At 48.1% G+C, this 27158-nt stretch overlaps 1 protein-coding gene across 1 annotated transcript in view; it reads right to left on the minus strand.

The window, feature by feature from the left end:
• DNAH10 (dynein axonemal heavy chain 10) overlaps nucleotides 1-27158 on the minus strand; it is a 144675-nt gene that overhangs the window by 112458 nt on the left and 5059 nt on the right. The window contains exons 4-10 of the mRNA XM_047088495.1: nucleotides 26598-26706; nucleotides 22957-23072; nucleotides 19717-19927; nucleotides 13746-13903; nucleotides 12774-13004; nucleotides 10352-10542; nucleotides 8403-8601 (exon numbers count right to left, since the gene is read on the minus strand). Coding sequence (XP_046944451.1) covers nucleotides 8403-8601; nucleotides 10352-10542; nucleotides 12774-13004; nucleotides 13746-13903; nucleotides 19717-19927; nucleotides 22957-23072; nucleotides 26598-26706 — 1215 coding nt within the window. The remainder of the gene's footprint in view (nucleotides 1-8402; nucleotides 8602-10351; nucleotides 10543-12773; nucleotides 13005-13745; nucleotides 13904-19716; nucleotides 19928-22956; nucleotides 23073-26597; nucleotides 26707-27158) is intronic.

The raw sequence follows: 27158 nt of genomic DNA on the forward strand, positions 1-27158 counted from the left end.
GCGGGGGGGGGGGGGGGGGGAAGACCGGCGACAGCGTGTCAGGTGGGGATCCCCAGGGGCGCACTGGGAGAGAACCTTCCTTCTCCGAGTACATCTGGAAGAGGGCAGATGGCCTCTCCCAGAACAAAAGACTTGGGGGCACACCTGAGCGGCCGGTCCACAGCAGGGGGACAGAGGCACGCGCTGAGGGCAGACAACGTGGCCACAGCTTGTCACTGTGCGTCACCATAAACCCCAGGCGCCTACGGGGCCACACAACTGCTTTTCTGGGACCGAACAGAGCCAGGCGCAGCACCGCAAGGGGCTCCTCCGGAGGGAGGAGCAGGTTCTTTAAGTTTTTCTTTTTTATTTTAAACATTTATTTTGAGAGAGAGACAGAGAGAGAGAGACAGAGAGAGAGAGACAGAGAGAGAGAGACAGAGAGAGAGAGAGAATCCCAAGCAGGATCTATGCTGTCAGTGCAGAGCCCAACGTGAGGCTCAGTCGCACGAAGTGTGAGATCGTGTCCCAATCGGAAACCAAGAGTCAGACGCCCAACCCGTTGAGCCACCCAGGCGCCCCAAGATTAGGAGTTTCGAATCCCAGCCCCACCAGCCTGGGCACAGTCGGCCTGTTGGCAGGGATCTGACGGAAGCCTGGGACACAGGAGGGGAGACCGTTGGCTCGCCTGGGAGGCCTGAGCTCCCCTCCCTGGGGACCGGAGAGCGGGGTGACGCCACCTTCCCCGACCACCAGCACCCGGGACTTCGGCAACCAACACAGCGCCCCCAGTGGAGGCTCGAGCCGCTTACATCAGACCGCGCCCCCTGCGCCCTGCTGAGCTGTCTGACTGGGCGCCAGCCGGTGCAGGGGGCCTCTCCCCCAGAGGAGGAGCACAGGCCCCCCCACACGCACCCCACCCACTGATCATAGAGGGCTCCAAAGCGTCAGCTTCAGTTCTGAAGCTGGAAATAGGACCAGACTTTCTTTTTTTGTTATTTTCCTTTGGAATCAGAGTTAGAGTTTTTTGTTCATTTGTTTGTATTTTCATTTCCTTCTCTCACTTTTTGTGGGGCTTTTGGGGTTTTTTTTTTAATTTCTTTTTTGAAGTTTATTTATTATTTGAGAGAGAGAGTGCACATGTGAGTAGGGGAGGGGCAGAGAGAGAAGGAGAGAATCCCAAGCAGGCTCCACACTCACCACAGAGCCTGACGCAGGGCTCGATCCCACAACCCTGGGATCATGACCTGAGCCGACATCAAGAGTTGAACATTCAACCAACTGAGCCACCCAGGTGCCCCCCTTGTCTCATTTTTTGAATCAGTCTCGTTCTTTCTCTCTTTTTTTCTCTCGTGGAATCAGGCTTATAGTTGTTTGTCCGTTTGGGGCTTTGGTTCCTTTTCCTTTTCTCTTTTTTTGGATCGAGCTCCCTTTAACAAACAAATCAAAGCGCACGTAGTTAAAAGTCCAAACACTCCTCCCTGCAAGCAAGGAGGAGCTCTGCAGAGGACTGACCTGGGGGAAAGAGCAACCAAAGCACAGCAGCACAGTGCCCCGTCGCCAGAGACCCTTCCCGAAGCACCAGGCCTGGACCCCCTGGTCCAGGTAGGACCCCCTCAATACAGCAGTATTCTCAAGAGCAAGAAACCTAACAAGCTCTCACAACACGCAAAAGACAAAAACCTAGACAAAATGACAAGGCAGAGAATCCCCCCCCAAAGGAAGATCAAGAAGAAACCACAGCCAGGGATTTGCTCACAACAGATAGAAGCAATATATCTGAACGAGAATTTAGAACGCCAGTCAGAAGAATACTAGCTGGCCTCGAAAAAAAGCACAGAAGACTCCAGAGAAACCCTTGCTACAGAGATCAAAGACCTAAAAACTAGTCAGACTGGAAAAATAAAATGCTGTAACTGAGAAGCAAAACTGACTGGATAGAGTCACGACAGGATTGACGAAGCAGAGGAGAGAATAGGTGACGTAGAAGATCGAAGGTTTCAGAATGGGTTAAAAGACCCATCGATATGCCACTTATAAGAGACTCGTGTGAGACCCAAAGACACCCAGATTGAAAGTGAGGGGGGTGGAGAACCATCTACCATCCTAATGACATCAAAAGAAAGTCGGAGTAGCCATACTTATATCAGACAAACTAGGTTTTAAACCAAAGACTGTAACAAGAGGTGAAGAAGGGCACTATATCATAATAAAGAGGTCTATCTACCAAGAAGACCTAACAATTGTAAATGAAAACAATGGCTTTAAATGACACACTGGACCAGATGGACTGATGGATATATTCGAAACATTTCATCCTAAAGCAGAATACACATTCTTTTCGAGTGCACATGGAACATTCTCCAGAACAGATTACATACTGGGTCACAAATCCGCCCTTGACAAATACAAAAAGATTGAGATCACACTGTAAGGGTTAAATTGTAGTGTAAGGCTAACGTGTAGCTTGAAAAATAACAGCTTTGTTCTGACACTGAAGGTCAAGAGATAACAGCCTTGCTTCACTCTTGTAAATTATGCTTCATACTCTTATAAATCAGGCTTCACCAATGAAGGAAACAAAAGCTCAAAGAGAAGAGCATCAGAGGCAAGGTCAAGGAGATCCACTGGTTGCAACTTAGCGGCAAAGAGTCTAAAATAATCACTTCATCCAGCAACTGTTTCTAACTCATCTGGGAACTATTTCTCTGTTCTGTTCCCAGGTGATGATAAAACGATGTGGTCGGCCATAAAAACTCTGTACCCCGGCTGTTCGGGGCCACACTCTTATCAAGAGTGTTGGTCCGGATCGGTCGGCCTTGACTCTCATTGTAATAAACTTTGTTGTGACTGTCACTGGTGCCCATAGCATTCTGTTTCAGGAGTTGTGTGGATGCAACAATACCATGCATATTTTCAGACCACAACACTAGGAAACGTGAGGTCAACCACAAGAAAAAAAATTGGAAAGACCACAAATACATGAAGGTTAAAGAAAATCCTACTAAAGAATGAATGTGTCAACCAGGAAATTAAAGAAGAAATTTAAAAATACATGTAAGCAAATGAAAAAATGAAAATGAAAACATTACAGTCCAAAACCTTTGGGATGCAACAAAGGCAGTCATAAGAGGGAAGTATATAGCAATACAGGCCTTACTCAAGAAGCAAGAAAAGTCTCAAGTACACAACCCAACACCTGAAGGAGCTGGAAAAAGAACAGCGAATAAAGCCTAAAACCAGCAGAAGAAAAGAAATAAAGATTAGAGCAGAAATAAACAACACATAAATTAAAAAAAAAAAAAAAAGTAAAACAGACCAACAAAACTAGGAGCTGGTTCTTTGAAAAGAATTAACAAAATTGATAAACTCCTAGCCAGACTTATCAAAAAGAGAAAAGACCAAAAAATAAAATAAAATCGTAAATGAAAGAGGAGAGATCACAACTGACACCACAGAAATACAGACAATTGTACGACAGAATATTATGAGTAATTATATGCCAACAAACTGGGAGATCTGGAAGAAAGGGATAAGTTCCTAAAAGCACACAAACTACCAAAATTGAAACAGGAAGAAATGGAAAATTTGAACAGACCCATAACCAGCACAGCAATTGAATCAGGGGGCACCTGGGTGGCTCAGTAGTCAAGCATCTGACTTCGGCTCAGGTCATGATCTCACAGTAGGTGAGTTCAAGCCCTGTATCGGGTGAGCTCATGCCCTGTTTCAGGTGAGCTCGTGCCCTGCATCAGGTGAGCCCCAGCCCTGCTTTGGGTAAAAATCACAAGCCCCAGTTGAGCCCCACTTCTCTCTCTCTGTCTCTCCCTCCCTCCCTCTACCCCCCATGGGATCCTTTGTCTCTCAAAAGAAAAGAAAGAAAAAGAAACAGAGAAAGAAAGAGAAATTGAATCAGTAGTCAAAAATCTCCCAATAAACAAGAGTCCAGAGACAGATGGCTTCCAAGGGAAATTCTACCAAACATTTAAAGAAGAACTGGGTGGCTCAGTCAGTTAAGTGTCTGACTCTTGATTTCAGCTCAGGTCATGATCTCAAGGTTCATGAGTTCAAGCCCCACATGGGGTTCTGCGTAAGAGCCTCTTGGGATTCTTTCTCTCCTTCTCTCTCTCTCCCCTCCTCCACCACTCATACTTGCACTCTCTCTCTCAAAATAAATAAATAAACTTTAAAAAATAAAGAAAGAAGAATTAATACCTATTCTTCTGAAACTGTTCCAAAAAACAGAAATTGAAGGAAAACTTTCAAACTCATTCTACGAGGCCAGCATTACCTTGATTCCAAAACCAGACAAAGACTCCACCGAAAAAAAAACCCACAGGCCAATATCCTTGATGAACATGGATGCAAAAATTCTCAATAAGATACTAGAAAATTGAATCCAACAGTACATTAAAAGAATTATTTTCCATGATCAAGTGGGATTTATTCCTGGGCTACAGAGGTGGTTCAACATCCACAAATCAAACAATGCGATACACCACATTAATAGAAGAAAGGATACGAACCATATGAAATTCTCAATAGAGGCAGAAAAAGCACTTGACAAAATACAGCATCAATTCTTGATAAAAACCCTCTAAAAAGTAAGGATAGAGGGAACATACCTCAACATCAGAAAGACCCACAGCTATTATCATCCTCAATGGGGAAAAAACGGAGAGCTTTCTCCCTAAAGTCAGGAACATGACAGAAATGTCCGCTCTCACCACTGTTGTTCAACATAGCACTGGAAGTCCTAGCCTCAGCAATCAGACAACAAAAAGAAATAAAAGGCATCCAAATCAACAAGAAAAAAGTCAAACTTTCACTCCTCACAGAGGACATGATACTCCACATAGAAAACCCAAAAGACTCCACCAGAGAATTTTCTAGATTCATTGATACGAGAATTTAGCAAAGTCACAGGATACAAAATCAACATACAGAAGTTCGTTGCAGTTCTTCTTTTTTTTTTAATATTTATTTATTTTGGGGAGAGCACAAGCAGGGAAGGGGCAGGGAGAGGGGGACAGAGGATCTGAAGTGGGCTTTGCACAGACAGGTTGATGACAGCAAGCCCAATGTGGGGCTTGAACTCACGAACCACGAGATCATGACCTGAGCCGAAGTCGGATGTTCAACCAACTGACTGAGTCACCCAGGTGCCCCGTTACATTTCTATACACCAATAATGAAGTAGCAGAAAAGAGAAATCAAAGAATCGGTCCCACTACCATGACACCAAAAACCATAACATACCTAGGGATAAACCTAACCAAAGAAGTAAAAGATCTGTACTCTGAAAACTATACAATACTTATAAAAGAAACTGAAGACGCAAAGAAATGGAAAAACATTCCATGCTCATGGATTGGAAGAACAATATTGTTAAAATGTCTATACTACCCAAAGCAATTTATACATTCAATGCCGTATAAATAACACCTGTCAAAATAACACCAGCATTTTTCACAGAACTGGAACTTGGAATTCAAAAATTTATATGAAACCAGAAAAGACCTCAAATAGCCAAAGTAATGTTGAAAAAGAGAAGCGAAGCTGGAGGCCTTACAATTCCGGACTGCTAGCTGTATTACAAAGCTGTAATCATCAGGACGGTATGGTACTGGCACAAAAACAGACACAGAGATCAATGGAACAGAATAGAGAACCCAGAAATGGACCCACAACGACTATCCAATGGAAAAAAGGCTCTTCAACAAATGGTGTTAGGAAAACTGGACAGCAACATACAGAAGAACTGGACCGCTTTCTTACACCATACACAAAAATAAATTCAAAATGGATGAAAGACCTCAGTGTGAGACAGGAAACCATCAACATCCTAGAGGAGAACATCTCTTTGACCTTGGCCGTAGCAAGTTCTTACTAGACGCGTCTTCAGAGGCAAGGGAAACAAAAGCAAAAATGAACTACTGGGATTTCCTCAAGATAAAAAGCTTCTGCACCATGAAGGAAACAATCGACAAAACTAACAGGCAACTGACAGAATGGGAAAAGATATTTGCAAATGACATCTCTGATATCAAAGGGTTACTATCCAAAATCTATAAAGAACTTCTCAAACTCAACACCCAAAAGAACAGATAATCCAATGAAGAAATGGGCAGAAGACGTGAACAGACACTTCTCCAAAGAAGACATCCAGATGACTGACAGACACGTGAAAAAATGCTCAACATCACTCATCATCAGGAAAATACAAGTCAAAACCACAATGAGATACCACCTCACACCTCTCAGAATGTCTAAAATGAACAACACAAGAAACAACAGGTATTGGCGAGGATGTAGAGAAAAGGGAACCCTTAGCACTTCTGGTGGGAGGGCAAACTGGTGCAGCCGCACTGGAAAACAGTATGAAAGTTCCTCAAAAAGTTAAAAGTAGAACCATCCTACAGCCCAGCAATTGTACTACTAGGTATTTATCCAAAGGATAAAAAAAAGAAAATACTGATTCAAAAGGGGACAATGTTTATGGCAGTGCTATCAACGGTGGCCAAATTATGGGAAGAGCCCAGATGTCCTTCGACTGATGAATGGATAAAGAAGAGGTGATATTTTATATATGCGATGGGATATCATCCAGCCATCAAAAGAATGAAATCGTGCCATTTGCAAGGATACGGATGGAACTGGAGAGTATTCTACTTAGTGAAGTAAGTCGGAGAAAGGCAAATACCATGATTTCACACATACATAGAATTTAAGAAACAAAACAAAACAAAACAAAGGATCATGGGGGGGAAGAAAGAAAGGAAAACCAAGAAACAGACTCTTAGCTCCAGAGAACACGCCAATGGCTACCAGAGGGGAGGGTGTGGGGAGGTGAGTGAACCAGGTGATGCGGACGAAGGAGGGCATTTGTTGTGATGAGCGCAGGGTGTGGTATGGAAGTATTGAGTCTCTATATCGTACGCCTGCAACTGATATCGCACTGTATGTTAAGTAACTGGAATTCAAGTTTTAAAAACTTAAAAAATTTTCTGAATTAAAAAAATTAAAAGAAGTGGGAGAAAACCAACCAAGTCAGCTGTGTGCCGCGCTGTCGCATCGTTCTGGCAATGACGTACATCTGCACATTCGAGTGACGAAGTACAAATCACATCTTTTCAGTGATTCCGCATACGAGTCAAATGGCCTTGTATCTGCCCTTTAAGCGAACACTGCGCAATGTAAATATGAATGGTAAAACTCATGGAATAATTTAAATATTAATTTGAGAGAGAGAGAGAGAGAAAGTGCTAGCAGGGGAGGGGCAGAGAGAGGGAGAGGGAGAGAATCCCAAGCAGGCTCCACCCTGTCAGTGCAGAGCCCAAGTGCACAGGGGCTTGAGCTCGCAAACGTGAGATCGGGACCTGAGCTGAAATTAAGAGTCAGATGCTCGGGGCGCCTGGGTGGCTCAGTCGGTTAAACGTCCAACTTCCGCTCAGGTCATGATCTCAGCTCATGGGTTCGAGCCCTACATAGGGCTCTCCACTGTCAGTGTGGAGCCCACTTCGGATTCTCTGTCTCCTTCTCTCTCTGCCCCTCTCCTGCTTGCGCTCTCTCTCTCTCTCTCAAAAATAAACAAACATTAAATAAAAAAAGAGCCACCCAGGTGCCCCAAATCATGGAATAATTTAAATGTTCAATTTCCCTTCACCTTCTTTACTTTGCCACAGTCGTGGGCAAACAAAAAATAAAGCCTGCCGAGGTAAGAGATGTCAGAAGAAAGGGAAAAGCTTTAGATTTTAATGCTTTTAATAGCATTTTTTTCCTACTTTTTGAACAAGGGGTCCCACATCTGTTGCACTGGGCACGGCAGGTGACGTAGCCGGCCCTGGTAGCAAGCACGGGTGCCTGGCACAAGTGAGCGCTCCGTAAATACTAAGAATGAACGGACGGATGGACCTTCGTGAGACAAAGAACAGTGGATAATTCATCCAACCAGACACTAGACCCTTCGACCGTTTATTCAAGAGAGAGAGGGACCAGATAAACAAGGAGTCCCTGAAGGATGGGTAGCAGCCGAAACAACGGGCAGGATGATGTGGCGTCAGGAGAGAATAAGTCTTGGACTAGACTTTGAGGAATTCCGACATTTAACGGAAAGACAGGAGGGGGAGGATTCTGCAAAAGCTACGAGGCAGGCGTGGCCGGAGGTCAAAGGACAGCTGAGAGCGGGGTGACAGGAGACAAGGAGAAGTGCGAGCGGTCTGGCCCACTTTGGTACCTTCCGGTACATTCTGCGTGGTCTCTCAAGGGTTTCCCTCCCTCCCCCGCCAGCCCCTGTCCGTCTCCTGGTTTCCGCTGGACACGGACAGCGTGCCATCAAAAAGCCAAACCGCTTTCCGTCCAGCCACGTCCGAACCCCAGCCACCTTTCGGGGCATGGGAGAACACCCGCTCCAGCCTCCCCACCTGCAGGATGTCACAGAGATCCTGGCAGATGGCAGCCATGTAATCCGTTCTCTCAAACAGCCGCTTTCGATCAAACTCCCACCGAGCTTCTCTCCCCGAAGCCTCGATCTTGGCCCTGGTGTCGAAATAGGCCTTTTTCCACGTGTGCAGGGCGTTCCTGGCCTCCGCGGTTTTGTGCTGGGCGCTGGCTCGATTTTCTCTGTGGAGCAAAGAGATGCAGCGAGGGGGGGGAAGGCTGAGCCTGGGTGGCGGGTCCGAGCCACACAGCCCAAGGGGAGCAGGTTTCCGAGGGGAGCACCGTCCCCGAGGAGCAGGGCCTCCCCATCCCACAGTCCCCTGCACCGGCCTACGAGGGTGCGACCCCCTTGCAGATCTGTAGGCCACCCCCGGGGCTGAACGGCACCCGGCCGGCCGCCCACCCAACCGGCAGAGCTGCGGCTCCCCTGGGGAGCTCTCTGTTCCAGCCGGAAGGGGACCGGTAGCCTCGGGCCGGGCCACAAGTCAACAGTGAAGGCTGCAGCACCACAGGGAAATGACAAAGCCAAGACTGTTGTGCCTCTTTCACCTGCAGAGTTTTTTTTGTTTTTTTGTTTTTTAGGAAAGTGAACATCTGCACCTCCTTCTACATTGATCCCAGAGGCCCTCCGGCCTTAGGGGCCCTGGGACTTGGTGTCTCCCGGGATAACTAAGGAAGACAATCCTGATTAAAATAAAATAACCTACGTGTCCACACGACGGGCTATTAGTTGGCCCTAAAGGGGAATGAGGCCCTGACACCGGCTCCCACACGGGTGAACCTTGAAACCATGGTGCTGATACCCAAGGGACACAGGAATGCTGACGCAGAGGGGCACTTGTACCCCAACGCTTATAGCAGCACTTTCAACAATGGCCAAATGATGGAAAGAGCCTAAATGTCCATCAACTGACGAATGGATAAAGAAATTGTGGTTTATATACACAATGGAGTACTACGTGGCAATGAGAAAGAATGAAATATGGCCCTTTGTAGCAACGTGGATGGAACTGGCGAGTGTGATGCTAAGTGAAATAAGCCATACAGAGAAAGACAGATACCGTATGTTTTCCCTCTTATGTGGATCCTGAGAAACTTAACAGAAGACCAGGGGGGAGAAGGGAAAAAAAAAGTTAGAGAAGGTGAGAGCCAAACCAGAAGAGACTCTTAAAAACTGAAAGTAAACTGAGGGTTGATGGGGGGTGGGAGGGAGGGGAAAGTGGGTGATGGGCATTGAGGAGGGCACCTGTTGGGATGAGCACTGGGTGTTGTATGGAAACCAATTTGACAATAAATTTCATATTTAAAAAAGAAAAAGAAAAAAACCATGGTGCTGAGCAGAAGGAGTCTGTCGTAAAAGCCACCATGTGTATGACTCCGTTTGTACGAATGTTCAGAAAAGGCAAATCAAGAGAGACAGAAAGTAGATCTGTGGTTGCCCAAGGCGAGGTGGGCTGGGGAGGCCGGATGTGACAGCTAAAGGGTTTGGGGTTTCTTTTTGGATTAGAGAAAATATTCCACAATCGATTGTGGCCACAGATACACAACTCCAAATACACGAAGAGCCGTTGGCTTGTACATTCTGGTGAATCGTACGGTGTGTGCATCATGTTTCAATAAAGCTGTTTAAGGGGCGCCCGGGTGGCTCAGTAGGTTAAGCATCCGACTCTTGATTTCAGCTCAGGTCATGATCTCAAGGTTCGTGAGGTCAAGCCCCGAGTCGGGCTCTGTGCTTAAGGCATAGAGCCGGTTTAGGATTCTCATTTTTTCTCTCTCTCTCTCTCTCTCTCTCTCTCTCTCTCTCTCTCTCTCTCTCCTCCCCCCGCCTCCCCCTTCCCCCAGTCACATTCTCTTTCTCTCTCAAAATAAATAAACTTAAAAAAAAAAAAGCTGTTTAAGATCTTCGGAAAAACATAGCATCGCTACTTCTCACTTGAACAAAGTCCGCAGGTTGACCACTCTGCAGACTCTTTCGGCGATTTCCCAGGCGATCCGCTCCATGAGCGGGATCATCCTTTCATCTTTATTGTAGTGTCGGGAGATGATCCACACCATCCTCAGGGCACTCATCATGGAAGGGATGGTCTCCAGGACGACGTGAAAGCTAGATCCGTGCGTGATGTTCTAATCGGAGAGAGCAAGCAACCTTAGCCTTGGGGTCCGAGTAGTTTGATAGAGCGGCGCGTGCGCGGGAAGTTTCACTCTTCCTAATTCAAAAAGTGTACTTAGTGCGGGAGGAAGCGTTTCACCACCGAAAGGAGTCTGAAATAGGTCTGTGCACACTGACACGGAAAGACAGATAAGATTTACAATTAAAGTAAATAAAGCCATTTGAAGCAGTGTATAAAGTAGGAGTGTGTATATACATAAATAGATACGTAGAGAGCGAGAAAAATAAATATAGAGAAAAAGAATATATATGTATAGCTATTGAGTACACACACACACCCAGTACATATTCCGTGTGGCAGATTGTATTTTCCAAACACAGCCACAACATCTTGACTGTGTCCCCCTCGCCATTAAGAGACCGAGTCATCTCCACCCCCTCGAGTCTGCACAGGCTGTTACTTCTTTAGTCAGTGGAATATGGCGGCCATAATGCTGCTTCTGGTCTCTTGGAAGCCAGCCACCATGTAAACAGTATGACCATCCCGGGGACTGGGTGGCTCAGTCATTTAAGCACCAGAACACTTACTTCAGTTCAAGTCACGATCTCGCAGTTGTGAGACTGAGCTCCGAGTCAGGCTTCACACTGAGCGTGGAGCCTGCTTGGGATTCTCTCTCTCCCTCCCTCCCTCCCTCTCTCTCAAAATAAAGAAGCATTCGGGGCGCCTGGGTGGCTCAGTCGGTTAAGCGTCTGACTTCGGCTCAGTTCATGATCTCACGGTTCCTGAGTTCGAGCCCTGCATCAGGCTCTCTGCTGCCAGCACGGAGCCTCTGTCCCCCCTCTCTCTGCCCCTCCCCTGCTGATTCTCTCCCTCTCCCCCTCGATCTCTCTCTCGCTCTCTCAAAAATAAATAAAGTCTTTAAAAATTTTTTTAAAAAGCAAGCGTGGCCACCCTATTACCCTGAAGCCACCAGGCTTTGAGACATCCAAACCACGTAGAGAAATACTAGGGACTTAGATACCACACGTAGAAAAAAGGCCCAGGAGCACCAGACGCCAGATGTGTGGGCGAAGAAGCCACGTGGAAGGGGTCCCGCAGCCCAGCCCCCCCAGCTGTTGTACATGAGCCAAGAGGAACCGCCCAGCTAAGCTTTCCCCAAACTCCTGACCCACAAAATGGGAAGACAAAGAACACAACTGTCATTGAGAAAGTGAAAATGCACACAGATTGGAATATCGCTAAGCGTGTATCTGATAAGGAACTTGTATTCAAAAATGTTTAACTCATAAATCAATGACGAGGCAAATTAAAAATGGGGAAAAGATTACAACAGATGTTTCACCAAAGATACGCGAACGGCCTAAGAAGCAGGGTGAAAGGTGTTCAACCTCATCAGTCACTAGGGAATGTAAACCAAAGTCGTGGTGAGACAGAACAAAAGATGTACGATGCCACGTGTATACCAAGAAGGGGCAAATTCAGAGAGACAGAAAGTGGGATAGAGGTTACCAGAGGGGCAGGGAGGAGGGAATCGGAGCTCAAGGGGTCCAAGTTTATGTCGGGGATGATGAAAATGGCTTGCTTATGGATAATGAGGATGGGCACCCAGCACCGTGTACGTTTTTTTTTTTAATGTTTATTTATTTTTGAGAGACAGAGCATGTGAGCAGGGAAGGGCAGAGACAGGGAGACACAGAATCTGAAGCAGGCTCTAGGCTCTGAGCTGTCAGCACAGAGCCCGACACGGAGCTCGAACTCACAAACCGCGAGATCATGATTTGAGCCGAAGTCAAATGCTTAACTGACTGAGCCACGCAGGCGCCCCTCGGGTATGTACTTAATGCCACTGAACTATATACTTGCAAGTGCTTAAAATAATGAATGTTATATGTTTGTGACCACAATTTTTTAAGTGCTGAATTAAACAAGGAAACTAGTGGTGCCTGGGTGGCTCAGTCGGTTGAGCGTCCAACTTCGGCTCAGGTCACGATCTCACGGTTCGTGGGTTTGAGCCCCGCATCAGGCTCTGTGCTGACGCCTGCTCAGAGCCCGGAGCCTGCTTCAGACTCTGCCCCTCCTTCTCTCTCTGCCCCTCCCCCGCTCACGCTTTGTCTCACTCTATTTCTCAAAAATAAATACACGTAAGTTTTAAAAAATTTTTAAAATAAACAAACAAGGAAACTAAATCCGCGTGAGAGCTAATTTACAGACCCGACTTTCCAAAGCGCAGCACGCCCGGCCTACCTTGAAATGACGTTCCACAGTGGACAGAAACCGCACGTTGTCTGAGGCCTCCATGTGGAGCTTGAATAATTCAGTTAAGACTGGCTGCAGGTTGGCCACAAGCATAGAATCTGATTCCTTGATCACATCCAAGACCTTCCTGACTATTGGAAGCTTTGTTTGCTCATGGAGCGCACTTAGGGTTGCATTTCTTTCCCGCCAGAATTCAATTTCGGCCAGAGGACCGTTACCCTGCAAGGTGACGCGAACACATAAACCGTCATCGCTCGTGCGGAAGGCACACTTGTGGTGGTTTCTACAGAACCCCTCCCTCTCTTCCCAACTGCTCCAAATGGGAACCGAGCCCTGCACTTGACCTCAGATGGTCCAGTCAGAGCGAATGTCAGGACTCTGGCTAAGAAATCCAAGCCGCTCTCTTTCTCTGGAGAACTGATGGGGCAATGTGCCACGCCACGAAGGAAACCAGCCTGAGGAGGAAGCCTCCAGACGAGCATCCTGACACACAGTATGACCTCTGTCAGCCCACGGGGTAATGTGGCTGCACGCTAACAGCAGAAAGCCCAGGAACGATGGTGTGGGGATTTTGAACTTTTTATTCAATTTTGTTTAATGTTTCTTTATTTCTGAGACAGAGACAGAGCACGAGTGAGGGAGGGGCAGGGAGAGAGGGAGACCCAGAATCCGAAGCGGGCTCCAGGCTCTGAGCTGTCAGCAGAGAGCCCGACGCGGGGCTCGAACTCACAAACCGTGAGATCGTGACCTGAGCCGAAGTCGGACGCTCAACCGACTGAGCCACCCGGGCGCCCCTTTTTTTTGTTTGTTTTTTTCATTTATTTTTTTGCTTTGAACTTTCAAGGAGGCGACAAAAGAGTAAGAAGAGAGGCTGGGTCAGACAGATCCCCAGACTCCTGGCTCTTCCTCCGGTGGCCACGTGAACGGTCAGGGAAACTTCAAAAGTGCGGCCTGAGTTACCTGAGGGGTCTTCTTCAGCTGGCCCTCCACAGCTGCGGATATCAGATTCAGCCAGTTTATCACACACTGCTCTAAGGTTTCAACGGCTTCCGGGTCAGCTGCCAGGTCAGACACCTCTCTGTCCACACTGATGCTTGGCATTTCCAACTTAATCTCCCCTGGTAGGATAACAACGGTCAGTTAGCCACCAGTTCGGGGGAAATGATTACAGACAGTAACGTCCAAGTGAGTCGGGTGGCTCTTCTCTCCAGACATCAGTACAGCGAGATCCGATTCGTCCCCTCCACCCCCCACCCCATCCTAATCCATCTAGACTTTCATTCTCTTCCATCAGAATGTAACTAAGCATTATAGATAATTTTAACAGTGTTAAGCTTGGTCAGAATGATCTAGTTATTTAAGATGTTGCTGAATTTACAACCTAGTAACTTCAGTTTAACAATTAAACAAGGGGTGCCCGGCTGGCTCCGTTAGAAGAGCGTGTGACTCTTGATCTCGGGGTCGGGAGCTTGAGCCCTGCCTTGGGTGTAGAGATTACTTAAAAAAATAAAATCTTCAGGGGCGCCTGGATGGCATCTGACATCAGCTCAGGTCATGATCTCGCGGTTCGTGGGTTCGAGTCCTGCGTCGGGCTCCGTGCTGACAGCTCAGAGCCTGGAGCTTGCTTCACATTGTGTCTCCCTCTCTCTCTGCCCCTCCCCCATATGTGCTCTGTCTCTCACTCTCACTCTCTCTCACGCTCGAAAATATATAAACATTAAAAAAATTTAAGAAAAAATAAAATCTTAAAAAAATATAAATAAAAAAAATTAAACTAACAACCAGATATTTGAGAAAACCTCCAGCAGGGAATAGGCCCAGATAAATCAGAAACAATGACCTCAGAGGAGATTAAGACAACGTAAAGAATTTGTTTTTAATCCCAATTATAAGTCTCAGAGATGTGAGGCAATATGGCACCCACGAAACAAGAACAGAAGGCTTTGGAAAAGGGATAATCACAGAATAAGAGGTCTTAAAAATTAAAAATATGATAGCTGAGAGCCACCTGGGTGGCTGAGTCAGTTAAGCACCTGACTCTTTTTTGGGTGGTGGGGTAGGAGGGAGAGCGCAAGCCGGGGAGGGGTAGAGAGAGGGGGACAGAGGATCTGAAGCGGGCTTTGTGCTGACAGCAGTGAGCCCGACGCGGGGCTCGAACTCACGAACCGTGAGATCATGACCTGAGCAGAAATCGGACGCTCAACCAACTGAGCCACCCTGGTGCCCCTAAGCATCTGACTCTTGATCTCAGCTCAGGTCTTGATCTTACGGTCATAAGATGAAGCCCCTCACTGGGCTTACAAAAAAAATGTGATAGCTGATGTGAAAAAGTTGAGTCAAAGGTTGGGGAAGATAAAAGTTGAGGAACTCTTCAGAAAAGCTGAATATAAAGACAAAGAGGTGGGAAAGACAAGAGAAAAGATGAGCAACAGAATCAGCGGCGTCCCCCAATGTTAGCAAGAAAGAACAGAGACAAATAGTGGAAGAAATTAGCAAAAGGAGTTTTCAGACTACAAAGCTAGGTCTTCAGGTGGAAAATATTCACACAGTGCTCAGCAAAACGAATGGAGAAAGGACCACACAAAAAGGTCCATCATCCCAGCATTTTAAGGCATGAAGATAAAGACACACTCCTAAAAGTTCACATAAAGGGGAGAGGAAAAAAACAAGAAAAGAAAAAAAGAAAAGAAAAGAAAAGAAAAGAAAAGAAAAGAAAAGAAAAGGAAAGAAAGAAAGAAAAGAAAGAAAGAAAGAAAGAAAGAAAGAAAGAAAGAAAGAGGAAGAAAGAAAGAGAAAGAAAGAAAGAGAAAGAAGAAAGAAAAGAAAGAAAAGAAGACAAAAGAAAAGAAAGAAAAAGAAAAATCCAATTTCTCATAAGGAACGCTGGATACTACAGGACAATGACGAAAACTGTATTTGAAATTCTGTGCCGGGGAGCCTGGGTGACTCATTTGGTTAAGCGTCCAACCCCAGCTCAGGTCATGATCTCATAGTTCGTGGGTTCGAGCCCCACATCAGGCTCTCTGCTGTCAGCACAGAGCTCACTTCAGATCCTCTGTCCCCGACCCCCCGCCCCGCTTCTCTCTTTCAAAACCAAACAAAAAGAAATTTTATGTGTTAAAACTTTTTAAACTCCAACTTCTGTGCCCAAACTATTAACTGTGAAGACAGAATAAAGTCATTTTCAGACACCCAAGTTCTCATAAAATTATTTCCCACACACCTTTTCTAAGGAAGTTACTTAGGGATGTATTCCTACATGATGAGGGAGTAACCCAACTAAGAGAGAAGACCTGGGATCCAGGAAACATCGCATCTAGGACACAGCCATGCACCACGCTGACAGAGCAACCAGCCTGCGTTGCAACAGGGGACACAGGACAGTGAGAGGGAGAACATCTAATAAGAGGAGGGGCTTTTGCAAAAACAAAACCAGAGAGGACGGTACAAGATATTTTTATAAGATCCTTTAAGAAAAGAATGGCAATTCTGAAGGCTGGAGGAGGAAAGGGAAATATATACTTGTATTAAAAATTCATGGGGCGCCTGGGTGGCTCAGCTCAGTAGGTTGGGCAACTGACTTCGGTTCAGATCACAAACTCACAGTTGTTCGTGGGTTCGAGCCCCGCGTCGGGCTCTGTGTGGACAGCCGTGAGGTCCGGAGCCTGCTTCGGATTCTGTCTCCCTCTCTCTCTGCTGCTCCACCCCTACTCATGCTCACGCTCACTCTCTCGCTCTCTCTCTCTCAAAAATAAACATTTAAAAATTTTTATATTAAAAAAAATTCATTCCACGACAGATTACCTGACCCCTGTGATCTCATGCATCTTAAAAAGAGAAAAGGGTAAAAGAGCTTTTTCAATTGACAGCCAATAACTTACAAAAAACCATTCGTATGGCTTAATGTTCTATAAGTAAAAACAAATTTCTTCCTCAAGATGATACTATAAAACAGGAATTGGCAAAGTTTTTAAGATTTTTTTTCTAAGTAATCTCTACACCCAATGCGAGACTCGAACTCACAACCCTGAGATCGAGAGTCACATGCTCCACCGAATGAGCTGGCCAGGCGCTCCCACAAATTTTTTTCTTAAAAACGTATCAGACAGTAAATATTTCCAGCTTTGCAGACCAAGAGGCTTTGCAGCTAAGGGCAGACTGTAGGTCCTTATTTAATCATTTAAAATCTAAATATTGGAAATGGTAAGTACTATTCTTAGCCCACAGGCCACACAAAACAACCAGCAGGTGGGATTTGGCACACGCACCATAACTTGCTGACCCACGTTACAGAGTAGTAATTTATCTGCTTTTCTGGTTTTCTACATCATACATGCCCATTGTAGGAAAACGGGAAAAAAAGAAAACCATCGTACTCTCGCAACCTAGAGTAACTGATAGTCACAGATGACGTTTCATTGCATTTCCTTCTTGTATTTTATCTAAAACACAAAAATGTGTCCACTCAGCTACGTTTTGACATTAGACACAAAAATCATATCCGAGATTAGAAGAAACATCTTTCCACATCTCTGCTGTTTTACACTATTTCGGGGAGAGATGGGTCAGGTAGACACGCAAAATAATGGAACATGAGACAGTAAAACAAACACAGACACCAAGAGAATATCACTTCTTGGGGGATTAAAAAAAAAAAAAAAGAACATTCTAAACCAAAAGTCTGGGGCACCTGGGTGGCTCAGTCGGTTGAGCGTCCGACTTCGGCTCAGGTCACGATCTCGTGGTTCGTGAGTTCGAGCCCCGCATCAGGCTCTGTGCCGACGGCTCGGAGCCTGGACCCCGCTTCGGATTCTGTGTCTCTCTCTCTCTCTCTCTGCCCCTCCTTCGCTTGCACTCGGTCTCTATCTCTCTCAAAAATAAATAAACATTAAAAAAGAAATTTATTTTATTTTTTTTTCAACGTTTATTTATTTTTGGGACAGAGAGAGACAGAACATGAACGGGGGAGGGGCAGAGAGAGAGGGAGACACAGAATCGGAAACAGGCTCCAGGCTCCGAGCCATCAGCCCAGAGCCTGACGTGGGGCTCGAACTCACGGACCGCGAGATCGTGACCTGGCTGAAGTCGGACGCTTAACCGACTGCGCCACCCAGGCGCCCCTAAAAAAGAAATTTAAACCAAAAGTCTGGGGGCTCCTGAGTAGCTCAAGCGGTTGAACATCCAACTCTTGATTTCGGCTCAGGTCACGATCTCATGGTTCGTGGGACTGAGCCCCACGTGGGCTCCATGCCGACAGTGTGGAGCCTACTTGGGATTCTCTCTCTCCCCTCTCTCTGCCCCTCCTCTGCTCACTTGCTCACAGTGAGTGAGTGAGTGAATGAATGAGTGAATGAATGAATGAATGAATGAATGAAAAACACATGTCCATAGCATGTTATCAAAAGTTTGGCTCTCGGGGCGCCTGGGTGGCGCAGTCGGTTAAGCGTCCGACTTCAGCCAGGTCACGATCTCGCGGTCCGTGAGTTCGAGCCCCGCGTCAGGCTCTGGGCTGATGGCTCGGAGCCTGGAGCCTGTTTCCGATTCTGTGTCTCCCTCTCTCTCTGCCCCTCCCCCGTTCATGCTCTGTCTCTCTCTGTCCCAAAATAAAAAAAAAAAAAAAAAAAAAAAAAAAAAAAAACGTTGAAAAAGTTTGGCTCTCGGGGCGCCTGGGTGGCGCAGTCGGTTAAGCGTCCGACTTCAGCCAGGTCACGATCTCGCGGTCCGTGAGTTCGAGCCCCGCGTCGGGCTCTGGGCTGATGGCTCAGAGCCTGGAGCCTGTTTCCGATTCTGTGTCTCCCTCTCTCTCTGCCCCTCCCCCGTTCATGCTCTGTCTCTCTCTGTCCCAAAATAAAAAAAAAAACAAAAAAAAACATTGAAAAAGTTTGGCTCTCGGGGCGCCTGGGTGGCTCAGTCGGTTAAGCGTCTGACTTGGGCTCAGATCACGACCTCGCGGTTTGTGAGCCTGAGCCCCACACTGCGCTCTCTGCTGTCAGTACAGAGCCTGCTTTGGATCCTCCGCTCCCCTTTCTCTCTGTCCCTCCACCGCTTGTGCTCGCTCGCTCCCTCTCTCAAAAATAAATAAGCGTTAAAAAAAAATTGGATCTCTGCGGGTGTTTCTAGTCCTAGAGAAAATTGCTACTAAGTGGGGTGTGTTAAATTTTACTTTCGGGGCGGGGGTGAGATTTCTCTTCCTCGAAAGCAATGCCATCTCGCAGGCCGTAATAGCCCTTGCCGAGAAATCGCCTGTCGGCTTTCACAGGATAGGGCTCTCCAAAGCGTAACCCCAAATGGGACTCACCTTCCCCACTACGCCAGCCTCTCGACCTTGCTGTCCTCCATGACACACGTGCTCCCAGGCTCTGGGACTCTCACCATGCCATCCTCCCCCACGTCGTGAGGTACAGGCCCGCAGTAGCTGCTGCAGCCCCACCACGTGTGGGGCCCTGGGCTTGGACACTAACTAAGCCAGGACCGGCCATCCACCCTTCCTCGTTCACGGAAACCCCATTCTTTCAAACTCCCTTCTCTCATTCAGCCCTCTCTCCCTGCCCGAAATGCCCTTGCTCCCCAACGCCACCCACTAACGCTCTGCTGTCCATTCAGAGGAGGTCGAATGCCGCCTCCTTCAGGAAGCCTCCTGTGATTTCCTCCTGCTTCCGCCACAGGGTCTCCCTCCTCCAAACCCTAAAAGTCCTAATAGCTTTCCCAAGCTCTCATCTGCCACACAGTTCCTTGTGCACCAGACGATAAGACCCTTGAGGACAAGGATTCGTTGTTTCTCTGTGCATCTTCCTTCCAGCTCGGGGTCGCTCAGATGGTGGGCAGAGAAAAAAGAATGATTACAAACGAAAACAAGACTCCTGGACTCTTACGTCGCCTTCCTAAAGGACATTCCCGCGCGTAACGAAACAGAAGAAAACATGAAGCTTACCTTCCAGTTGCTGCATTGTCCTTTGAATATTATTTGCAAATTTCTGGATGTTCATTAAAAATTCATCCCGTATTAACTGCATGCTGTGATACGTTTCCCCGGGCACACTAGGGAGCCCCGCTTCATACTCGGAAGAGCCCGAGATTTTCTCGGACGCAAATCCCGTGGCCGCATCCTTGTGCTGATTGAAGGACAGAGCTGGCATGAAAACCTGAAACGTCAAGTTTATGAGACGAATCAATGTCATGTCCAATAACTCATGCACTTCCGCGGCCCCCGGCTTCGAATGTTCTGTCAGAGGCGGCACAGATAATGGCAACAAAGTGGAGAGAACTCGAGCCCAGAGCACAGACCTAAAGACAGAGAAGTGTTGTTTGACCTAACACGACCCCAGGAGGAGAACGTGACCCAAGCGCGAGGTGACCAGATCAGCATACTGTATTTCTTTAGGTCACCGGCCACACAAACAGCTGAAGAGTCAGTCAGCTCAGGGCCAAGCTAGTTCATGTGGAGGTTAAAATAGGGAGGGGGAGGGGGAGGGGGAGGGGGCGCCTGGGTGGCTCAGCTGGTTGAGGATCGGACTTCAGCTCAGGTCATGATCTCACTGTTGGCGAGTTCGAGTCCCGCTTCGGGTGAACATGAGCTCCACTTTTCTCTCTCTCTCTCTCTCTACCCCTCGTGGGATTCTCTCTCTCCCTCTCTGCCTCTCTGCCCCTCGCTCACTTGTGCCCTCCCTCCTCCATTCAAATGCCTGTGGGTCAGTTGGATGGTTGGTTGGTTGAGTTTTGGTTTGGGCTTGTAGCTTTGCCTTTTCTTCTTAAACTTTGGTCCATCGTTGAGGACGATGTACGTGCACTTCCGATTTACTGAAGAACCCAGCATGTTTGACCAGCGGATTCCCAGTCTGGGTTCTGCTGATTGCACACTCCCAGTGACACTCACTGTGTCCCCGTGCGCTCCGTATCTCCCACTGGGTCCAGACCCTCCATCAGAATCCCTCTACCAAGACTAACGGCAATGCTCAGGAGACAATGTCTGGTTTTCTCTCCTCTCGGATGGTAGCGTCCGCTTGTTCGATGACAAGATCCGCGAGCCTCTGGGAGCCACACAACCGAAATAGTCTCATCCTAACACTTCTTTATTTTATAGCTGAAATGCTTTTATAAAGAGACGCTTCTCTCATCTACTACTTAATTACCCAGTGCATTTCACGTAGAGGAGGCAGAATAAACACCTGGACCCTTTATTTGCCCAATTTTCAAAATGGTAAACGGGTGCCGTGTCACCCTGCCCCTAGCGCTCCCCCTCCCCCCATCCCCTCCTCCGGCGGCCTCTCCCTTGGTTGCTTCTATCCAGCCCCTTGGCCTCGCACCATCGCCACACTCTGGCTGGCACGTGGATAAAGTAACGTAGGGGTGAGGGCAGCGGCCGGGGTCTATCAGGAGCCAAGTGCAATGGTCTCGGTAAAAAATGCTATTGAGGTGTTCCTGGCCACCCGGCCTAAAACTTCAAAACCCTTACCTTTACCACCTGCCAGTATTTCTTACCCCCTTCCCAACCTCGTCTTTCTTAACTCCCATCACTATTGAGCACGCTACCTTTCACCTTTGAACAACGCAAGGGTGAGGATGCCAGCGCCCCCTCCGTGCAGTTGAAAATCCACGTATTGGGGCGCCTGGGTGGCTCAGTCGGTTAAGCGTCCGACTTCAGCCAGGTCACGATCTCGCGGTCCGTGAGTTCGAGCCCCGCGTCGGGCTCTGTGCTGACCGCTCGGAGTCTGGAACCTGCTTCGGATTCTGTGTCTCCCTCTCTCTCTGCCCCTCCCCCGCTCGTGCCCCGTCTCTGTCTCTGTCTCTCTCTCTCTCTCTCTGTCCAAAATAAATAAATGTTAAAAAATTTTAAAGCAAGCTCGAGGAAAAACTGTTATTGAGAAGGAAAATACATTTACAACACTATACCGTATTTATTGGAAAAAATCCATGTAGAAGTGGACCCGTGTGGTTCAAATCATGCTGTTCAAGACTCAACCGAACAGATTCTCTCACAGATCCTGTTTAATGTAAACCTTCCTGACTAGAACGAGCACTCCGTGAGGCAGATCTCGGCCGAGTTGTTCGCTCAGTGGAATATGGTAGGTGCTCAATAGATATTTTCCGGAGGAATGCCCTGAGTTCTCCCTGAGCCCCTCACACCTCAGCTCAAATGTCCGGAGAGTTCTTGGCTTTCCCTCCAGATCGGTTTCTATCCTCACCCATCTCCCTAGTGACCCGCCCGGCTGCTCACCCCCAACCGAACCCTAGGGAGTCCCTCGTGACTCTCCATTTTCCAAAACCTCCATACCCAAGTCACCAGCAAGCCCCGTTGGCCCTCTCCCCAGCAAAACAGATTCTTGACACGGCCTGCCTCCCACTCCCTCCCCTGATTGAACTCCAGTCTAGACAACCATCCCTCTCCACAGACACTTCCACGGACTCCAACTGGTCCACTCTTGCCTTCGGCCCTCACCCTCGCTCCCACAGTACGATTTCCACACAACAGCCAGAGGAACGATGCCAACCAGATCATGTTATTCCCCTGCTGAAAACCTACCCTCCTTTCCAACTTTCCTCACTACTCTCTAGCCGCACAGGCCCTCCCTCTGTTCCTGGACCAGGCTATGTCTGCTCCTGCCTCAGGACCTTTGCACAAGCTATCTTCCCTGCCCAGGACGCTCTTCCCCCCAGATCTTCACAGGTCTGACCCCTTCACCTGATTCAGCCCTCAATTCAATGCCACGCCCTCAAAGGGGCCTTTCCTGACCACCTCAACCCCACCCTATCACACTTCCCTAATGACACTTCCCTAACAACTTGTCATTAGAATAGCCTGCTCGGGAGATTCTTTTTTTATTGTTTGCCTATCAGACATCGCCTCCTCAGTGAGGCCATCCCTTACCACCACTCCCTGCACACACGAACACACTCACGTGTGCACACACACACAGAGTCCATTTCTATCACAAGGGTTCATTTCACTCATGCCACTTGTCAGTGTCTGATATTTTCCAGTTTATGAATCTGTGTTTCGTGTCCTTCCCCAGAATAAGCTCCTGGAGCACAGAGACCTCGTCCGTGCTCCTCGCCGCTCTGCCACCAGGGCCCACGGAGGCACCCGCTGGACATTCATTACTTGCGGAGTAAATGAATCAAATGGCCTTAGTCTTACAGAATGCTGAGGTCCCTTCCCTTTGTCCACAGTTACCTGACATATGATATTCTTCAGAAGATGAAGCACGTGAGCGTTGATAATTCCATGCTCCAGGGTCTCGGGCATGATCTCCACGGCTTCCTTCATGTTGGTAGCTTCAGAGATCATCTCTGTGTGGGAACAGATTCAGAGGGTGAGACGCGCGGGGAAGTGGCAGGCAGTGAACCTTCCAAGTGTATCTGGACCTTCCAAGGAACCTGCTCCTTCTTCCCGAGGAGCTACCAACGAATGTTCCAGGCACAGGCTCAACATGATGCTAATGTCTGTGCAAACGACTCCCTCGGCCGCCGAGACATCAAAAGAAACCCTACGCATTGTGGTTCACAGAGCTGCACAGACTGGAGGATCTGGCTGGAGTTGTCTGAAGTCAGACAAGAATAGAAACAGTAGCATTTTCTGGAAATGTTTGCTGGGTTCCTTGCTCTCCCTGGGTCCCCGCTCCCAGCGATGCCTCCCCAGTTCATCACCAGAGTCCTTTTTGAGTCATGGGTATTTATTTAATGTTCATTTATTTTTTGAGAGACAGAGAGAAAGCAAGCTGGGGAGGGGCAGAGAGAGAGGGAGACACAGAATCCAAAGCAGGCTCCAGGCTCCGAGCTGTCAGCACAGAGCCCCACGTGGGGCTCGAACTCATGAACCACGAGATCGTGACCTGAGCTGAAGTCAGACGCTCAGCTGACTGAGACACCCAGGGGCCCGATTCATGGGTATTTTTTTCTTATTTTTTTTTAAATTTTCTTAATGTTTACTTATTTTTGAGAGAGCGAGAGAGAGCAAGCGAGCGTGCGCTGGGGAAAAGGCAAAAGGAAGGAGACACAGACTCCAAAGCAGGCTCCAGGCTCTGAGCTGCCAGCACAGAACCCGATGTGGGACTTGAACTCACAAGCCTTGAGGTCATGACCTGAGCCGAAGTCGGACGCTTAACCGACTGAGCCACCCAGGCGCCCCAGAGTCACGGGTATTTTTAAAGACAGATTTGGTAACAGCCTATTCTCCAACCGCGTTTTATTTTACATGTCTTTACTCCACCCGCACGGTACACATTTTGAAGGTCACTTGGGCCCATCCCTCAATCTAACCGGGAAACACAGCAGATACACCAACCAAGGCAGTTACCTCACTGGCTTTGGTCCCACAGCTGTGTAGACATTCTCTCCTCAATACGCTTCTTTACAGCAAACTCTTTTTTACTTAAGGAAATTTATTTTAAGGGGAAAGAACCTAAGAACCCAGAGCGGAAGAGAAAGAGAGGCTGATCTCGACGGAAGAGAACCGGCGAGACACAAAGACGACGAGAAGGCCCAGTGATGAAATCCGAGGAGACGCGGCTGCTGCCCGGCTGGCGGCCTGTGCGCCGTGGCAGGTGCTGTCCTGGAGGAGAGCACTGAGCAGGGATGAGGGGGCGCGAGCCTCTACAAGCTGTCTTCCCTACTTCTGGTTCCCGCCTACGTGGGCAGAGTCACCCGGCAGGGAGGCCCTGACCCAAAACGCCATCAAAGTTCAGAAGAGAGAAAAAGAACGCAACATGATGCTTGTTCTAGGATTTACAGGGAGTCGTGAAAACGTAGCTACGCATGTGCAGCCTCCGTGGAGGCGAAGGCGGGAGAAATGGGGGAACGTGCAGGCAGGAAGGGTGGGCAGTCAGCCTGAATCGAATGAGGCAAGAGGAAGAGCCAGGGGTCAGAAGAGACACGAGAGTGACAACCACTGGGGGGACGGGGGTGTCACCAGAAGCACCCAGGTGGCACCCAGGATGGACGAGGGCAGCAGGAATGCACAGAGGGAACATCCCGCCCGGAAGTCACCCTGCGGGATGAACGTGGCCTCCAAGCGGCCCCTCGGCTTTAAATCACACAGCCCACGTGGACAAAGCCCCAAAGCTCTTCTAATAACTCAGGGCCACAACAGTTTGCATCTCCCTTTAACTGTTACAATAGAACTAAGAACGTATTTATACAGTCAACTCTCATTATTCGTGGGAGTTCTGTTCTGTGAGGTCACCTCCAACAAGGAATTAGCGAATACTGAACCACTGCTCCTACAGGACATACGAGGTCAGGTTTCTGCAGCCTCTGGTCACATTTTCTTAAGGTGATTTACTTATTTTGAGAGAGAGAGAAAAATGCAAGTGGGGGAGGGGAAGAGAGAGAGGGAGAGAGAGAGGATCCTAAGCAGGCTCTGCACTGTCAGCACAGAGCCTGATGCGGGGCTCGAACTCATGAACTGTGAGATCATGACCTGAAACAAAGTTGGACGCTTAACCGACTGAGCCACCCAGGTGCCCCTCTGGTCATATTTCTTTCCTCCCCCCCTCTCTTCCTCACCCCTTCCTTTTCTTTCTTCTTTCCTCCTTTCTTTCTTGAAAGATTGAGAGAGAGAGAGAGAGAGAGCCCATGCAATTGGGGGAGAGAGACAGAGGGGGGAGAGAAACAATCCCAAGCAGGCACAGGGCTTGATCCCAGGACCCAGGATCATGACCTGAGCCGAAAATCAAGAGTCAGACACTCAACCGACCGAAACACCCAGGCACTCCTCCGGTCACATCTTTATCAGCCATCAACACGTAACCTTGCTTTATGTGCGTTTCTGTGTAAAGATACCTTATTTAGGGGTACCTGGGTGGCTCAGTCGGTTAAGCGTCCAACTCTTGGTTTCAGCCCAGATCATGATTCTGTGGTTCATGAGTTCAAGCCCTGCATCAGGCTCCGTGCTGACGGTGCAGAGCCTGCTTGGGATTCTCTCTCTCTGCCCCTCCTCTGCTCATGTTCTCTCCCTCCCTCCCTCTCTCTCTTTCCCTCCCCCCTCAAAATAAATGAATAAACTTAAAAAAGAAACAGACACCTTATTCAACATACGCTGTTGATTCACTAGCATGGACCTCAGCCGACACTATAACTGACAGCTGATCGAAGTGTACCTAATACACCTGTGTCGTCTGGGGCCCCGTCACAGCCTTCTTGCGCTCAGGAATACGGTGCTTCAGTACTACGCTTGAGGCCATTTTAAACAGTGAAATCGGGGCGCCTGGGTGGCGCAGTCGGTTAAGCGTCCGACTTCAGCCAGGTCACGATCTCGCGGTCTGTGAGTTCGAGCCCCGCGTCGGGCTCTGGGCTGATGGCTCGGAGCCTGGAGCCTGTTTCCGATTCTGTGTCTCCCTCTCTCTCTGCCCCTCCCCTGTTCATGCTCTGTCTCTCTCTGTCCCAAAAATATATACACGTTGAAAAAAAAAAAAATTTAAACAGTGAAATCGCCAACAAGAAGCACAAAAGAATGTGAAAACCGTGGCACCAAAGAGATCACAGTAGGAACAGTTGTTTACAAGAGTTAAAACGATGTCACCGCGTTCGCCCTCAGCTGGGAACAGGCACACGGGGGGACTCAGAAGTTTCCCCATCCTGTGCCTGGCCCCGAATGACCTCAAAGCGACTGCAGGTACTGATTTGGGGGTTACGAAAAAAAATGCGAGTAGGTGAATTTGCAGATATGGAATCCGTGAATACTGAGGATCGACCGTACTAAAAAAAAAAAAAAAAAAAAAAGAGTTGTATTCTCAAGAAAGCGTAAAAATAAAGAATCTCACAGAGACACCCCCACATGCATACACACCCACACTCACACACACACTAGAACTATACCTTTTGTATTTCGGAGAAAATACACCACATTCTGGTCCAGGAACTCCTCAGGAACGGGAGTACAAAGCACATGGAGATAGGTCTTTTCCACGATGTGCTTAACGGTTCTCTGGAACATGGGGAACCAAACATCAACGGGCTGAGATACATCTGCTCACCCAGACAACCTAACGTTCGGGTGCCCCTGAGCACTCCTGTCAGTGCGTTCCGGTCCCCCCGGCCGACACGGGGGGACCACGCACCCTGAAGGACCCAGGCCTGAACACTCAGTCTGACTCTGCTGTTAATTGGCCAGCGCAGCCACACGGGAGTAGACCGACCCGGGAAATGTCCAGACTGAGCCCTTTCCTAGCTTGTAAATTGCAACAAGCCGGCTTCCATTTGGTTTGGGGGGTAGGGTATATTCACGGAGCAGTTAGTCATTTCACTTAGCCCTGGCCGGGCTAAATGCTCACATCCTGGCTTTTAAGCTCCACCTCTGGGATTTGTGAAAAGATTAACTCGGCCGCAGGCCTGGGCTGTCCAAACTCTGCATATCCCAAAGGTTTTCAGGTTGGCCCT

This window comes from Lynx rufus, unplaced genomic scaffold (assembly GCF_022079265.1).
Source record: "Lynx rufus isolate CCGP_SWC_20201006 ecotype Redwood Valley unplaced genomic scaffold, mLynRuf1.p SCAF_24, whole genome shotgun sequence".
NCBI lineage: Eukaryota > Metazoa > Chordata > Mammalia > Carnivora > Felidae > Lynx > Lynx rufus.